This window comes from Globicephala melas, chromosome 1, assembly GCF_963455315.2.
Source record: "Globicephala melas chromosome 1, mGloMel1.2, whole genome shotgun sequence".
NCBI lineage: Eukaryota > Metazoa > Chordata > Mammalia > Artiodactyla > Delphinidae > Globicephala > Globicephala melas.
This window is the reverse complement of record NC_083314.1, coordinates 16,493,300-16,511,186: the sequence shown is the minus strand read 5'-3', so window position 1 is coordinate 16,511,186 and position 17,887 is coordinate 16,493,300. Positions and strand designations below refer to the sequence as shown.

The 17,887-nt window shown below is 44.8% G+C and overlaps 1 protein-coding gene across 3 annotated transcripts in view; it reads right to left on the bottom strand.

Moving 5' to 3' along the window:
- The window catches only part of TGFB2 (transforming growth factor beta 2), an 83,880-nt gene that overhangs the window by 22,740 nt on the left and 43,253 nt on the right, over window positions 1-17,887 (bottom strand). For all 3 annotated transcript variants that reach the window (XM_030868325.3, XM_030868326.3, XM_030868327.3), the window contains one exon: window positions 8,409-8,572. In XM_030868325.3, the coding sequence (XP_030724185.1) occupies window positions 8,409-8,572 (164 nt within the window). The remainder of the gene's footprint in view (window positions 1-8,408; window positions 8,573-17,887) is intronic.

The window sequence follows — 17,887 nt, the reverse complement described above, 5'->3', positions numbered from 1 at the left end:
ACGGGGATTGTACGTTGTAAAATTCTGGACAACAGGAGCTCAGTATAAATTTTTTTTTCAGTAGCACTTTTTGCAAGTCAAATCTAACAGACAGTCGGGTTTCTTGGCTGACCTCTTTATATTTTACACACCCTTGGGCAATATGAGAAATGAAAGCTGAACTCTGTGTGTGTGCACGCGTGCGCGTGTACAATGGCACATATACGCATGTGCATGCGTACGTGTTTGGGATTAGGAAAAGGTTAATTTTCATTAACCCCACTAGTGCTGTGGTCCTTGCAGTGACAGGAACCTCACCCTTCATTTTGAAGCTTTAGAGTCCCTTAAAAAGCAGGCCAGGGCTTCCCTGGTGGCGCAGTGGTTAAGAATCCGCCTGCCAATGCAGGGGACTCGGGTTCGAGCCCTGGTCCGGGAAGATCCCACATGCCGCGGAGCAACTAAGCCCGCGAGCCACAACTACTGAGCCCGCGAGCCACAGCTACTGAATCCCGTGCGCCTAGAGCCCATGCTCCGCAACAAGAGAAGCCACCGCAATGAGAAGCCCACCTACCTCAACAAAGAGCGGTCCCCGCTCGCTGCAACTAGAGAAAGCCGCGCACAGCAACAGAGACCCAGTGTAGCCAAAAATAAATAAATAAATAATAAATAAAAAGCAGGCCAAGGCTATCTACCTTGAATTATCACTGTAAAGCCTTAGGGGTGCGCATCGTTTAAAATCTTTCGGGGAGATGAGATACAATGTCCATTAAAAGTAGCTGGGGATTCGCTCCTCCCCACTACAATCTTTGTTTACTTATTTTGCTCCGTAAACATCAATTCACTCTTTCACCCTCAAATCTGAAAAGTCATTTCATATGGACTATACAGCTTGAAGCCAAAGATAAATGGATATAAATGACTTAGGATTTAGCCGCTGTTTTGTATACCCTTGCAAGGGAACTCTAAAGATGAGATTTCATCACATTTGACAAACCCATTACTGTACAAATGCAAATCCAACTAGGCATTAAAATCCAAGGATTGGGAATTTCCTGGTGGTCCAGTGGTTAGGACTCCGCACTTCCACGGCAGGGGCACGGGTTTGATCCCTGGTCGGGGAACTAAGATCCCGCGTGCTGCACAGCACAGCCAAAATAAATAAATACATCAATCAATCTCAAGGATTAAAGAACGAGGTCAGAAACAGCAGGAGGACAGATTTTATTTTACTTTTGTTCATCACAGGTCTGACAGAGTATTCTGTAGAGGGGGGAGTTCCTTTGTTAAGGCAAAGGTGACTTCAACTGAAGCTGGATGTCCTACCTCTACAAAAATAAACACCACCATTGCTCCCCTTAAAGCCATGGTCGGGAAATCTAAGGTGCCTTGGAAACCCACAGAGCTTGTTTCATCCCAGCACGTTTATCTTCTACTGATTAATAGGCAACTACCAGCAGACTGTATTCTACCAAGATCTGACACCAACATTTGTGGCCTCACACCAGCCCCATGTGAGAAGGTGACATTTTTCTCCTGATGTATGATGTAGGAGGTATGAACCCAGTATATCGCATTGCCTCCCAGGGAGTTCTTTTGCATGGTTTTTTTTAGTGGTCTCAAGCTAATAAATTAATCGAATGATAACCTGGCAACTGACTTTGGCAGGTAATTCTGTAGAGAGCTCTTCCTCTTGGGGGAATCAAAGACTTAGAAGTCAAAATCTAAGAGATGACGAGGAAGGAAGGGAACTAAACTAGGTTGACTGCCAACTCTCCATCCGACAGTCATATACACTGTTTTATTTCACCCTTACAATAAACAGCAAGAGAATTGGAATTATTAAAAAAAAAAAAACTTGGATCACAACGCCCATACCAGTGAACACTACACCATGCTGTCTCATTAAGGGTGACTAGTGAACGAGTGAATAAAAGAAAATGCTGCGCATAGTAACTAACCAAACCTGCTCCTATCTCAATCTGATGCGTTCAGATATTCCTGCGATAAATATTGTCGGGCTCAAAGAAATCTCTTGAGTCAGGCACACGGTGTATTGGAATTATCTGCCTGTCTACCCAAGGAGTCCAAACAAGACTGCCCCCAAATTCTCACAGCTCCCTTTCTGGAAGGAATGAGTTCTGAGGCATTCCTCTGGATTCTCCAAATTTTGTTCTAGGAGTCCCTTGGGTATGTCTCTGTTAGTGGAAAGACGGTACCATTGGGACACCATTTACACGTCTGTTCCTCCACCAGACCCTGAACAACTGGAAGGCAGAGTCTGAGTCTGATTTATCTCTAGATGGCTGGCTCCAGTTCTGGCGCCAACGCTAGGAGGTGCCCACTTGGAGTTTGCTCACTGTGACGCCATACCGTGGGTTAGTGTGGCAGATTAAAGATGGCTGCAACTTCTTTGACACTCCTTCCATCAAGAGCTGGGGTCTATTTCCTTTCCCTTTGAATCTGGGCTGGGCTGTAGGTCATTTGATCTATAGAATAAGGTGAAAATGATGTTCTGCTAGTTCTGGGCCTTGTTTTTAAGCGTATTGGCGGCTTCCGCCTTGGACACTTGGCCCCTTGAGCCTCATGTAAAAAGCCTGACTACTCTTCTGGGAAGACTCCGTGGATACCTCCTGAAACCATTTAGAGAGGAGGAGGGGCTCAGTCATCCCATCCAAGCTCCAAGCTTATGAGCAAACTCATCACAGATCCTCCAGACCAGACCAGCTGCTACCTGAATACCATCAAGTGACCCCAGTCAAAGTCACATGGAGCAGAAGAACAGCCCAGCCAAGCTTCTGACTCTTAAAAGTCAATAAAATAATTGATATTTGAGGCGATGAAATTTGGGGGTAGTTTGTTATACAGTGACTAGATCATCGAAACATTACAAAGGTACAAATCTTATTATCCTAGAGGTGGTAAAGTTTTAAATGAACAGTAAATAAACCCACAGACAGAGAAAACAAATTTTTGGTTACCAAAGGGGAAAGGCAGCGGGGGAGGAATAAATCAGGAGTTTGGGATTAACACATACTCACTACTATATATAAAATAGATAACCAACAAGCACCTACTGTATAGCACAGGGAACTATACTTGATATTTTGTAATAAGCTATAAGGGAAAAGAGTCTGAAAAAGTATATATATATATAAAGTATATATATATATAAAAAGTATATATATATATATATATATATATATATATATATATATATATATATATATAAACTGAATCACTTTGCTGTACACCAGAAACTAACACAACATTGTAAATCAACTATACGTCAATTAAAAAAAAAAAGAATTGGGAAATAAGCGTGAAAAGGGTGTAAGTTGGTGAGAGGAAGCTAGAAATAGCTGGGATTTCCAAGGCCCCCTGAGGTCAGCACCCCTAAACATAAGTAGTTTTTGGTGGTCTCACACGGCCACGAGGTCATGGGCACCCTTATGTAAGTTATTAATTTCTTTGCTTGTGAAATTGGGGGCTGAGCCCCCTCCAAGACGGCAGACACCCTTGCTCTTGTTGGTGATATTCAATTGAAGAAGATTCCCCTCTCCTATTTTTTTTCCCTCTATAACTCTGGGCATGATTTTAATCATAAATACAAGCACAACTTAATCAGAGAAAGATGTATTCCATCTTCCAAATGCGCTGAGAGCTCTACTAAATATTAGTAGGTTCAAAAGCATTCCCAGAGCACTGGAGCTCTATCGGAGCATATTTCAATAAAGGCTGCCTTTGTCATAAATCTCTAAAAATACGGTAAGGGTCACTCCTATTTGGAAAAATTTTCAGTTTTCCTCTTTTTTGCCCTCTTTCCCTTCCTATCAGAAGGCTTTATCCCTTTCGTATTCCCTCTGATACTGGTGTACGTCTGAAGTCATACTATGATCACACCAGTATATGCTCTTTAGAGCCTGCTCACATAACAGAAGTCAGAGGTAGCAGGAGGACAGTGCGGTTTTATATTACCACCATTCATCACAGCTCTGACAGACGATTCTGTAGAGGGGAGAAGAGTGAGAGTCGCCTTGCCAAACTAAACATGATTTCCACAGAAGCTCGGGTATCCTGACTCTCCCAGGCAGGGAGAAATCAACAGATGCACAGCCCTGGACAAAACTAACTCGGAACTCACTCCTGGAAATGCTTTCTTAGGTCTTTCTAGCCTGGGATTCGGACGCTAGAAAGAGGATCCATATACATTTTAGGGGACAGAATGACCCCCAAAACTTGGGATATGCCTTAAATCTGTGATTCCCAATGGAGAATGGAGAATGACTATATCTGAATCATGAGGAGAGCTTTTCGAAACAACGTCTGTCCAGAGGCAAATCTTTTCCTCTCCAGGGAGAATCAGAAGCTCCAGGAAAGGGACTGTGGACAGACCTTGTAGAAGCTCCCCCAGGGCATTCAGAGGTGGGGAAGCACCTCCTGCACCCACATGTGAGCTCGCGCACGCGCGTGCGCGCGCACACACACACACACACACACACTCCCCCTGCTTAAAACCGATGCCCTGAGGAATTCTAATAAATTATCCATACAATCATCTAAGCACCCTGAAAACCTATTCCTAGTCATCCTATCTCTCTTCCTCTAGGAAGCAGATTGTCAACCCTGTGGCCAGTAATACAGTAGTCAAAGGGAATCTAGAAATTCCAGAGGCTTTGTTCTTCTGAATAGTTGAGCTCTCCCCATAGCTACAGGTCTGCCCATTTAAGCACTGAGTATTTTATTTCTCAAAATAACATTTCAGCAATTTTGCCTAGAAAACCCTCTAGTACCTTACGGCATGTGTTCAGTTACCTGAATATAATTTAGCTTCACCTGCATAATTGAAAGCCGTTACTGTAAGCATCAATTTCTGTCCTGAGACTTGAAGAGGGAGTTTATCACTGAAGGCCACAAAGAGTTCCAAATGCCTGGAAGGCAAGTGGCAAGTTGGAGAAGAACAAGCCAAAGATGGGACTCCAAATAAAAAGGCCACCAGCAGATGTCAGAATCCAGATAAGGTGCCACAGAGATAAAGACTGGGTTAACCACAAACAGGATAAGCTTTAGGAAAATTGTCCATACAGGCACTGCATTCTATGACTTGATCGTCTGGGCTGGGGTGCACAGGCAAACATCTCAAGTCTAAAGGGTCATCTCCTCCTGTCAGAGTGTCTTCCCCCAGCACTCCTTCTAATCCAGTGCTTCGAATTTCTTGTGGTCCCAGAGAGGACCAAAGGCTGCCTTTCCGGTGAGTCAGCTGTGTGTGTGTGTGCTATGTCTTCTGTGAGGGTGCTCGGGGATCTCTCTGACTTACTACCTGGACTTTGGCTGTGTTTCAGGAGGTTAGATTGCTGCATAGCTGAGCTCCAGATAGATAAGGAGATGTTATTCTTCCTTATTTTCCTCTAAAACTACCTCCTTCCTGGGTCTCGTGTTCAGTGTCACTGAACAAGCCCAAGGTCATGTTCTCCATACAATGAGCTTCTGTTTTGGGCTGTATCTTTTCCAATTGTGGATTTAATTGGAGCAGAGCCTGCTGCTTGTGTCATGGGGTGGCCAGTGCTGCAATAACCTCTGGGAAGGTACACAGCCACTGAGGACCTCACTGAGGTCCTCTGAATTACCAGCCTCCAGGGACAGATCCCCTCCCGGGGATGAGATGGCCTCTGGGAGGAAGACAAACTGTCAGTAACCCGCTATCAGAGGCCACTCCTCGGAGCAAGGTCAGAAGCCAAAGAATAACGGTGACTTAGCAGCTTACGTTACAGGCAACAAAATCTAACAGACCTTGCCTTCAATTAACTGAAGTCGCGTAATTGAAACAGGGCCAGAGAGAACAATCTATCTGCACAGAGAGGCAGGGACGAGAGACTTAATTGAGAAAGAAGAAAAAAGAGGACAGGCAGTCATGTTTTTGTTTTTATTTTTCAAATCACCTTGCAATGTCTCTGGCTACCTTTGATCAAGCTGCTTTTTCAGAGAACTCCGTCTTTGCTTTCCCTCCTAATACCACTCCACCCTCTGGCCGGCCTAGTTTCTCTTATTTTTCTCCTATTCTGGCTGATATTGAGGCAAAGAGGTAGGGAAGGATTTGCTACAAACAGCAAATGCGGTGAAGAGGGAGTGCTTGAGAATCAGAGCTGGACCTGGATCCCAGCCCCGCCTCCTCCTGGCTGTGTGACCCTGGCCAAGTGACTTAATTTCTCTGTGACTCAGCATCTTTCTCGGTAAAAAGGAGAAAGAATCCAGTAGAAGAAAGAATATTTGAAAAATGAGTGAAGGTGGTCTAAAAGTACGAACTTCCAGTTGTAAGATGAATAAGTTCTGGGGATGTAATGTACAATATGGTGACGATAGTTTGTAATAGTGTATTAAATATTTGAAATAAGAGAGTAAATCTTAAAAGTTCTTACCACAAAGGGGAAAAAAATGTGACTATGTGAAGTGGTACATGTTAACTAAACCTATTGTGGTGATCATTTTGCAATATATACATATATCGAAATATTATTCAAGGTTGTACACCTTGAACTAATACAATGTTATACGTCTGTTATATGTCAATAAATGAAAAAAAAAGATACTTCATCATGCAAACTTCACAGGAGAGCTGTGGATACAAATAGAGGCAATACTTACAAAGGGCTTAACAGAGGGGCTTGTACACAGAAAGACGACCCTGTCTGATACTCTCAGAACGTGCATTAAGATCTTAAGGTCTCCACAGAGAGGTCCCTGAGGATCTAAGCAAGAACTACTTTTCATGAACACACATGTAAACTGGTACTTGAAAACTGTTTTAACAACTTCAGACTCATTCTCAGAGATTCCATGCTTATTTGTGTGGGAATTTTTCCATTTTCCCAATAAATGCAAAGAAAAGTCTTATCCAGATTACCAAAACTTCCAAATGTTTACAATCCAGGACAATTAGAGGTCTCCACATGCAGATGTCAATTCCTTTGATTCCCTCAAGGAAGCACGCTTTTTAGTCATATTGTCTCACATGCCTCCTCCTTAACATTGGGGTTCTCGGGTCTGTTCTTATTCAGTCTCCCTCTACATATCTTCCCTGGAGGGCAACACTCCTCCTTAGTCTCTCCTCACCTCCTGGCACTGAGTACCATCTCTTTGGTACCCTGAACAGGCCCCTTCAAAGGACACCCTGTTTTGGTACAAGTGGCTCCTTCCGTCAAGAATGACCAACCCTCATCCTGTTTTAACAGATGCTTCTTGAGGCCCCACCCAAACGTCAAGTCCCTGGTGAAATCTTTCCAACTCTGCCCTCTACAGACACTGTTCATATGACACTATGACGTATTCACTATGACCTGATCTGCGTCCCTTGCCCAGCTCAGGGCTTTCAGAGCAGTGCTTTCATGTGTGTCAGATCCCCTGAAGATCTTGATAAAAGTCTAGATTCTGGTCTACATTCTGTGCATTCTGATTTGGTAAGTCTGGGCTGGGGCCTGAGATTCTGCATTTCTCCCAGCTCCTAGGTAATGCTGATGCTACTGCCCGGTAACCCACGTGAGTAATAAGCTGTTAAGAACATCTCTCACATCTCAGTAACTTGGTATCATCATCATCATCACCATCATTATTACCATCACCATCATCATCATCATATCATCATCATCATCATCACCACCAACATCATCATTATCATATCATCACCATCATCATCACGTCATCATCATCATATCATCATCATCATATCATCATCATCGTCATATCATCACCATCACATCATCATCATCATCATATCATCATCACATCATCATCGTCATCATCATCACCACCACCAACATCATATTTTGACACAGCTGCCTAGCAACTGTACTTAGGGAGATGAGATGTCAGGGCTGCCTGTAATCGTGGTGGACAGTGGTGAACAGAGGATGTGCATCTGGTGTGGAATGGACTACAAAATGCGGGTAGAATCAGAGAGGAAGAGGAGGCAGGATGAGGTTAGTGAAGAGACAGGAAGTAGCAAAGAGAGGAAGAAAAGAGAGTGAAAAAGATGGAGAGAGAGACAACAGGAAGGAAGTGACGAGGGAAGAAAAGGAGAAAGGGATGGCCATCAAATGAGAAAAGAAAGGTAGCTGACTTCCCTCCTTGGGGTGGGACTGGTCCTACGTCATCTGACTTTACAGAGTAGGGGGTGGACTTCTGGACTTGAGCCCTCCCGAGGGTGGGCACTCTAGCCATTCATGCCCAGAGCTTCCCCCCTTCACTCTAAATGTTCTGCCTTCCTGAGCAAGTGAGGAATGAACTGTCACTGTGAGAGGAATAATAAATGAGGGTCTATGTCATGATTATGTGTGTAGAAAACGGCGTATCTCAGTTCAGAAAATCTGTCTGTAGGAAGTCCTTTATCCTAAGACTTCAAACTGATTGTCCATTCAAACAACCCAAAGAAAAGTTACCTGATACAGTTCGATCCGTTGTTCAGGCACTCTGGCTTTCGGGTTCTGTAAACGAAAGACTCTGAACTCTGCCTTCACCAAATTGGAAGCATTCTTCTCCATGGCGGAGACGTCAAATCGGACAATTCTGAAGTAGGGTCTGTAGAAAGTGGGCGGGATGGCATCTGTAAAAAGTTAGGGCAATCATTCAAAATGATAAAAATCCATTGTTCTCTCACAAAAGACCACGCAGCATGAGATAGTCTTAAGAAACCATACGGGAAATATCTACAGAATGATTTCGTTTCCAATGGCCAATTTAATATCATTAACAATTGAACCAGAAAAAAAAAAATAAACATCTGCATTTGGTTACAGGAGCAGCCGATTAATAGGGATTAACAAACCACTTCCAACTCCATTTGAGGCTATAAAGTTAACCCTCTCCTTTGAAAGCTGACAGAGTGGTGGAAAACCCTAGATGGTTATAAATTGGAACAAGTTCATGACAGTGGATGCCTGGAGAGAGCGTCGGGCTTGCGTACACTTTCATCAGTTGTGCCAGGAAAAGAGCTCCTAATGGCAAGCAGTTTGCCCATGTATTTTTTTTCCTTGAAATTTTGGCACTCAAACACTCTGCTCTCTCCAGCTTCGTGGACTGCATCTTTTTTGGCTTTGATAATTTGGTCTTTCACACACATAGGACCAAATACACCCTCTAGACAAGTTAGGGTGAGGACATTTGAATAAAAATACACAGATACTGGCTATACCAGGCCAGTCTTAAAATTCTTTATTCAGCATAAATATCCATTGGTGGGAGGGAATCCTAGCTAATGAAGAGGAAGAAAATCAACCAAAATGCCTTCTGTTCTGAGTCACGAAAAATACAGAGATGCAGAAAGTCCACAGCAATTTCAAGTTCACGGGCTGCTAGAATTTTGCTGTTATTTTGTAGTAACCTGTCATTGCCTTTGAATATGCAACTTGAGGTTACCCCCAAGCCAAAGCAAGTCCAAATTCTATCCCCATACTTCATATACAACACCTATTTATTAAGCACCTACACTGGGCAGGCCACCTGTTACAGGTACATTCCTACAGTATACGTAGAATAGGTATATTTCTACAATACTCTTCCAAAATCTCCTGCAAACTTACTTTCATTATTCTGGAATGTTCCATCCAACTCTGGTGGCTCCATGATTCTACCCCCTCCTCAATTATGTCACTTCATTGCAACATAATCATTCATTTTTTTATGGCTTCTTACAAATGTTTTTATTACTTCATTATTATGTTTGCTTATTTTGTTTCCCCATGAAATCTTAAGAATCTTGAGGACTAACCATATTTTCCAGGTCTTTCTTTTTCCCCGTCTACCTAGGACAGGGCTCTGCACACATGGAGTTCACCAAATACCCACTGTTTACGAAGTTGGTCATCAACAGGAGTCTTGAAAGACTCAGGCGTCTGGCTATTGGCAAGACTAGCTTCTTATTAAACAAGTGAACCATCCTGCTGATGTTAAAATAGAAATAAATACCTTTTGTGATTTCCTGGGAAATCCATGCCCTGACAATTACACTGAAAAAAAAAAAATGCTAGGAACACACCAACATTTCCTCATCGTAAGAGCTCTGAACTTTTTTCCCTCACAGAGGCTTTTCCCCATCCCTTTCCCATGTCCTGTGGCTTCTGGAAAGCAGCTCACGGGGAAGTGGTGAATTTCAAACCATGCCCTGCTCGATGACTGCTTCACAAAGGACTGTGGGAATTGAAGCTTTGTAGCTCAGAAGCCTCAGAAACAAAAACAAACAAGCACGCAAACAAAAAACCCCCGAATCTAAAGCACCCACGTTTCAGAGAAAAGAAGGTATTCATGTGGACACGGGGATGGCCCGCTGCATCACTACCGTGAAATACTCAGTGGACAGTTTCAGGCGGACAAAAACATTCACCCGGCCAGAAAGGTTTGGGGAGCCCCCTAGCTTAGCAATTTGCAAAGGTAGCTGCCAGGACAAACTGACCTTTCCCTCCGCTGGAACGTGCCCAGCCCAGGTGATTGGACAGGCTTGTCCCATCCTGATCAGCTCAGCTGAAAACAGTCTGGGGTCCCAGGTAGAGAGGCCTGGGGAGGGCTGGGGCCGGGCCTCCTGGCTTCACACACTCTCCAGTTTGGCCAGAACCTTCCACAGGCCTAGTGGCTGCATTCAAGTTCGCATGGCCTCCCCATTAGACAGCAGGAGCTTCAGACATGCTTTGAAAGAGCATCCTGAAAGCGCAAAGCTGCTTCAGTGCATTTCCCGTCATTAGCGAGAGCAAACATCTCATTGGTTTTCTCCCTCTTATTGGAACCCCCTTCAGGCCTGTGTTACTTCCACAGACACCCATCATTCACACCCGCCAACCCCAACCTTATCCCTCCATCAAGTTTGTAAATAAGTGCTCTTGAGATTTATTTTTATTCTCTTTTGTGTTTATTAAACTTTGAACAATTTTTTTCCCTTTCTGGTCCTCTGCCCATAAACACACTTTCTTTTTATGGCCGCTTTGGACCAGGAGGTCAATTTTGTTTCTCCTTCTTCTAAGCAAATCATCCAATGATCCTGTCCTAGGCTTTCGAGCTTTGAAGGGGTGTTTGCAAATATTTACAGGAATTGCTTGATAGTTAAGTACGTTGTTCTGCTCTGCTCCCTATACCCTGGCAAACAGCCCTCCTCCTCTCTGGCCATTATAACCACTTTGGCTGCTTCAGCTGCCTGATACTACAAAGCCACAGTTTTGGTTCTTGCTTTATAAGTCGAAGCAGTTAACACAGGAGGTGAAATGGCAGCTGAGCGTTCTCCAGCAGCACGTCGGCTTTGGTCTTGTGACCACAGTGAAGGGACCAGGCCAGCAGGACACGGCAGCTTTTCCCACACCCCTGCTCCAGCACCCGAGAATGGGAGCTCACTGAATAAAGACTGGTAACTAAAGAACTGACTACCACTGCTAAGGGTCAGCCCCAGCTGTCCCTGGCTGCCCTCTGCTACGGGTCACCAGTCTCATGCCTGGCTGAGGAACTTGAGCGACTTGCCAAATATCCTTACATTTGGGGGAAAAACTAAAAATCACAGCAAAGTGCTGGGGCCTAGCCTGTGACCCTGCTCATAAAGGCTTTTGGACGCCTGGTGCAAAGAGCTCAGCGTGGCCCCTCTACACCCAGCCTGGATGTTGAGGCTCGTTTCCTGGGCTCGGAGTGGCTGGGTAGGTAGTTAATGGCTTGGGCAGCCCTAATCCATCCATCCAGGCTTGGAGGGATGTAGCTTTTTTCTCCACCTTCTCCAAGAACTCATTTCCCCCTTTGGAATGGGACGTGTCTCTAAAGGCCTCTGGAATTCCAATCCACTTCCTACCCCATTGCCAGGTAGTCGGGGACTTGTGCTTGACCTTTGCTAACTTGCCCACGCTCATCCTAGGTTTTTTTTTTAGTGGTACGCAGGCCTCTCAGTGTTGTGGCCTCTCCCGTTGCGGAGCACAGGCTCCGGACGCACAGGTTCAGCGGCCATGGCTCACGGGCCCAGCCGCTCCGCGGCACGTGGGATCTTCCCGGACCGGGGCACGAACCCACGTCCCCTGCATCGGCAGGCAGACTCTCAACCACTGCGCAACCAGGGAAGCCCTCTTCCAAATTATTGATTAGCTCATTTGTAAATCATCTTCTCCTTGTGTTAGCACCCTGCGGTCAGGAATCTTCACTTAGAGTTCTTTGGTTCCCCATGGCCCAGGGATGGCTTCATGGGCATGTGACCAGGGTGGTGGTACTGGGTCCCAAGCTCAGAAAAGCCTCACACTGGAGTTTGATGCTCTGTGGTCACCATCTTTAGACCCTTAATCATTTCACCTTTGAATTTACGCTTCGTACGTGAAGTCTGATGGGACAACGGAGCACGTGCAGGGGCATGGGGCCTCACTCATGTGCTGGGCCACCCTCCCGTCACCTCCAGGCCTCCCCAGGACTGGCACTCAGCCCCCTGCCCCTTGCGTCCAGGACAGCCAGCATCAGGTGCCCACACCTGAACATCTCCGGGCAGGGCATGGGGGCGGCTGTTTGAGCTGAGTCTGGCCGCATATTCAGAGGCAGCCCAGTGGGAGAAAGTAGCTAGTCCTTCCACAGTCACATACAGTTATAGGATCCGAAGGCAGTGGGATCTTTAAGGCCATTTGAATTTTAACCCCAAATCAAAAAGTCGTAGCTATGGGGCAACAGGGACATCAGTGGGCTTTTCTGAGCCTGTTTCTTCATCTATATAAGGAAGTAAATAATTTCCTATCTCATATGTATTGACTCAGGTTGTCAGTTCACACAAGCGAGCAGACAGAACATTCAAGCACTGGGTCTCGCACACATCTCCCCTCAAAAACGTCCCTTCCTATCCCCCTTTCCATCCTGCAACAGAGATGCTAACTGGTTCTTGGGCCTTCCTTGAATGTCCCACCGAGAGAGAACATTCTCTTACCAACTAACTTAATTAGAAGAGAAGGGACAGAAGCAGTTAAGTGTCCTGGGACAGTTTATAAATGACTGAACAAAAACCAAAGAAAGGTCTTACAACATCACCAATACGTGAGGAGTTCTGACAGAAAGTGTAGATTTGGAGGCTGAAAGAAATACCCCAAGGATATCCAGAGTTCAGCCTTTAGGGAGGCAAGGCTTCGATCATCTATCCTGAATCTGGTAGCAGGTTGAGCTAGATGGCCACCCAGCTCACTTGCAGCTCTTCCTTTTCATCATTCTCATTTTGATATTCTCCACGGATGGAGCCTCCAAAAAGTATTTTTTCTCCCCCAGATTTTACATTAGATGACTGTCCCTCACCACCTGCTTTAGAGTCACATGGGGAGCTTAGGAATATGCTTATTACCTGCCTCTATCCCAGACCTACCGTGTGAATCCCAGGTGATTCTGTCTTACATCCAGATTTGATAACATCTGCCCTAGACAATGTCTAACCATAATGAACTTGGCCAGGCTTCCCTTCGCTTCAGTGTTATGAACTGGTTAGGGACGAATAACATATGTCTATCCCACCATCCCCTCCCTAAAAAAGAATGGCCTGGTCTCACTGCAGCCTCAGAATTTACTTCACAATCGCCTCCCATGTTCTAATAGTTTTATATGCTTCATGTCTGCTAAGAAGGTGTTTTTAATCCCCATTTCACAGATTCAGAAATCAAGAGCAAGGAGAGTGAAATAAGTCCTGGCTAAGGGCAAGGTGAAGCTGGCCTGTCATCAAAAGCCCTGGCTTTTCACCACAATATCCTGCCCTCCGTGCAAAAGAGTCCCCTGAGTGGAAGACATGAATCCCACCCGAGGCAGAAAGACCAACACCCTCACTGGAGCACTATTGCAAAAACGGGCACAAAGAAGTAGCTCTTGCATAACTAGAGATCTGTTAGACCTTGCAGTAAAGCTCCAGAAACTTTAATGCAAGGCCCGGTATTTTCACTGATAATCCTTAAAAGAATGGCTCTGGTTTGGAGATCTGGGGCTTGTTCGTGCGGAAGTTCCCCCCAAGAGGCACTCTGCTAATACTAGGACTGCCCAGGATCATTTGGACGCCCATACGAGATGTGCCTGGTGCCTCTATCCTCAGTAGCATCCGCTGGCTCTCATCCCCAAGCTCCTCAAACACACAGAACAAACTCTTCATTCCCCTTTCCAGAAATGACTGCACTTTTCCTACAGCTCTGCAGTAATTGGCGTGGACTTTTGACAGTGCTTAACGGGTGTAGTGGCCCCTCATTCCTGACATCCCCGGCTTTGAGGGAAGTAGTTTGGGGTTCATTAGACATTCCTCAGGGAGCAGCAAGAAAGCCACCCGCCACACGATTGGAGGGCCAGGAAACGAGCTGCTATTTGTATGTGCGCGGACACAGCCAGCGAGAAACCAAGACAATTGTGTTTGGGGGTTTTCTCAAATTTGTCTTGGCACACGGGAGATAGATTTGATTTCACTACCACATCCCAAACACTGCTGACATTCAAGTCACAGCAATTTAACACAAAGTGACTGAGGAATAAACAGTGCATCACCAGTGGTCTCTGATGTTCTCCCTGGCCATCCCTCCTATTAAATGTAACCCAGCACCGGAGCATCTGTGATGGAAAGTGGGTGTCTCCGAGCAGGGGACAGACCTAATGTGCTGCTGGCAGTTGGGAGTCACTGTGTCAGCATCAGCTTATGTGACTTGGCCTTCATCGAACTGCTATTTGAGTCTGTGCACACTGTCAGCAGGACCGTTTTGGCCCCTTCTTACACAAAACCAAAAAAAAAAAAAAACATTAAATCACAGTGATGCTGGCCCACAGTGGTTGGTTTTCTTGAACTATGACAGACACGGTGTTTCTAGTGTCTACTCCAAAGTTTCCATCACCTTCATAAAAACCCCACTTAGGTGGAGACACCTATTTTGTTTTGATTCTCCTATGTTTCTCATTGTGCTCAGGACTGTGTGTGGAGAGGGCACGTGGACCCGCTTTTGCGGGCAGGTGGACCACGAATGGGACATATTCCTTTGAATGACGTCACAGTGGGAGGCTGTCCTCTTGGTTGGAGTAGGTGATTGAAGCCATTCTTCTCTGCCATTGTCTCATTCTTTAAAGCACATACAACTCTTTTTTTTTCCTCTCTCTCTCCTTATTTTCTCTCCTTCCTTTGCTCCATTTTCTTTCTCTCTTTTCTTACTTCTCTTCAATCTGTGCTTCTTTTTCTCTAAAAAAAAGCGGGGGTGGGGGCGCTTCCCTGGTGGTGCAGTGGTTAAGGATCGGCCTGTCAATGCAGGGGACATGGGTTCAAGCCCTGGTCCAGGAAGATCCCACATGCCACGGAGCAACTAAGCCTGTGCACCACAACTGCTGAGCCTGTGCTCTAGAGCCCACGAGCCACAACTACTGAGCCTTCGAGCCACAACTACTGAGCCCATGAGCCACAACTACTGAAGCCTGCGCACCTAGAGCCCGTGCTCCACAACAAGAGAAGCCACCACGATGAGAAGCCCGTGTACCACGAGGAAGAGTAGCCCCTGCTCGCCACAACTAGAGAAAGCCTGCACGCAGCAACAAAGACCCAACACAGCCAAAAATAAATAAATAAAATAAATAAAATTTTTTTACATGTTAAAAAAAGGGGGAAGGGGCAGAATCGCCATGATTTTGGTCCACTAATGGCCTTTAAAGAGGCCAATGATCTCATGACATATTTATCCACACAGCTATTCTAGAACCCAGCAATGGCTCCCAACAAGGTCAACAGAAAGAAGGCAATATGCACCGATTCCACTAACAAGTTAAACTTGGAAATGTAGGATCTCGCCCTTAATCTCTTAATGGATGAGAAGCACCCTTTATTTTTAATCTCTTTCTACAGATTGAGAAACTAGTAAAATCTTGCAAGACTTACACCAAACATTGCCAAAATAAAGATGGAAATGTACCCTCTCGGACATTCTCGCTCACCGCTGCAGAGAGCCTTCTCAGCCCAGAACAGACAAATTTCAACATTCCTCTTTCCAGAAACTACTGCATGTTCCTTGCAGCTCCATGACGATTGGTGTGGACTGTCTGACATGCCTTAATGGGTGTAGCGGCTCCTTATTAGCCTGAAAATCTTTCCCTAAGCTTTCTAAAATTATAGCAGTGATGCACACAATGGTTATTGCGTGTCTTGTACCGGGAGCTCGTCTCTGTGTTGTCTGTAAGCTTCTTGCTTGTGGCCTAACTTCTTTGTCAGGCAATCGCCTAATTACTTTGAGGCACTGTGCTGCTTTCCTGCTCTGCCCTGGAGCTCAGCGAATAAGCAACAGGGCACACCCTGCTAGGATTGCAAGCTATTTACCAACTTCACCAAGTGGGACGGGCTATTCCTGCAAATGTATTAAATTCATGACTTGGGAGTGAGTAAAGGTGAAGCGGAAGAGATGGTCTGGATTATCTAGTTTGAAAAGGAAAGCAAATACAGCTAACGTTCATTCTCTCTGAAACTCTTCATTGCACTTAGAAATGAGAACACATAAAGGGTTTGCCCGGCACCCATTATGTGCTCTCTCAATGTTACTGGTATCGAATTCCTCTTACTGCAGTTTTCTCTACAAGACAAGACAAGACAGTCTCTCCCAGAACTCCTTCAGTGACGGAGAACTCAAACTTAGGCAGATGACCTACTGCAGTCTCTGACAGCTCCGACTGTACAGAGTTCTTCCCTATCTTGGGCTGAGATCTGCTTACCTACAAGGTCTGCCCACTGGGTCTGGTTCTGCCGCATAAGATGATTTACCCCCTTTCCACCTGACCCTACTCAGAAATTGTGAAGCCAAATCTCATGTCTCCCTGCCCCCATCTCTTTTCTTTTCTAAGCAAACATTCCTATTTCCTTTTCTTATTTTTCGTGAGAGCCTTTTACCTTGGTGGATGGTCCTCTTTGCTCCAATTTTAAAATCAGACCCTTAAATCTGAACATAATTCTCAAGGCAGAATACAGTAGAACTATCACCTTCCTAATCGTGGAACTTATACTTTTATTAATACATCCCAACTGTGAATGATTCTCATTCATTCTCATTCTCTCTCTCCCTCCCAACTGCCCCCCACACACAATCTCTCTCTCTTTTTAACCTTTGTACTCGTATCATATTTTCTATGTGTTTTGAATGCATAATAAATGAGAAGTCTCGGGTCTTTTCCACACAGCCTGTTTTACAGATGTCATTATCTTATGTTTTACACCCTGAGGCTTTTTTGTGTGCAAATTTTACAATCTACCCCGATCCAATATGTACTTATTTCATTTGACTCCTCTTTTCAAATATGCTGAGATGGATTTGATGTCTGATTTGGTGAACCTGAGCGTTCATTTCTTAAATAACATTGCAGAGGGCAGAGTCTGAAAATCAGTAATGTTCTTTATGCTGAATGCCAGTCCTGAACCCCAGCTAGAAAGATGGTAGGGAGTAAGAATTGCTTGAAAGGAATTTTTAGTTATCAGATATCTTTATTAGCATTTCAGTAGATGGTCATTCAGTACCTTAAAAAGAATACTAGAGTTTCAAAAGATGGTGCTTTCTTAGGGTTAGTAGATGTATTCATTAAGGGTGTGGACTCTTCCTCCATCCTGTTTGTACTGGCAACACAGCTATGGGCAATTAAGATATGGGAACATACAGGAATTATAGGAATCCAGATGAACTGTGGCATGACCGAGTTCTGGAATGGAGCCACAGGTGTTATGCTTGTTTTAAGAATTCATGTTCATTTTGGTGCTAAGCAGCTTTCTGTTCAAGGTCGGGACACCACTTGTGAGAGGAGAAAAAACAGTCTTTAAAGTAAGAATCTCCACGGCAAAACTAGACCACAGCTAAGGACTCTGAAATGTTTGAGTGTATCTTATTTTTATTTAATTATCTGAGAGCAAGCCCTACCCTTTAGTTTCAATCTCATGACTTTGGTGTATAACGTGTAC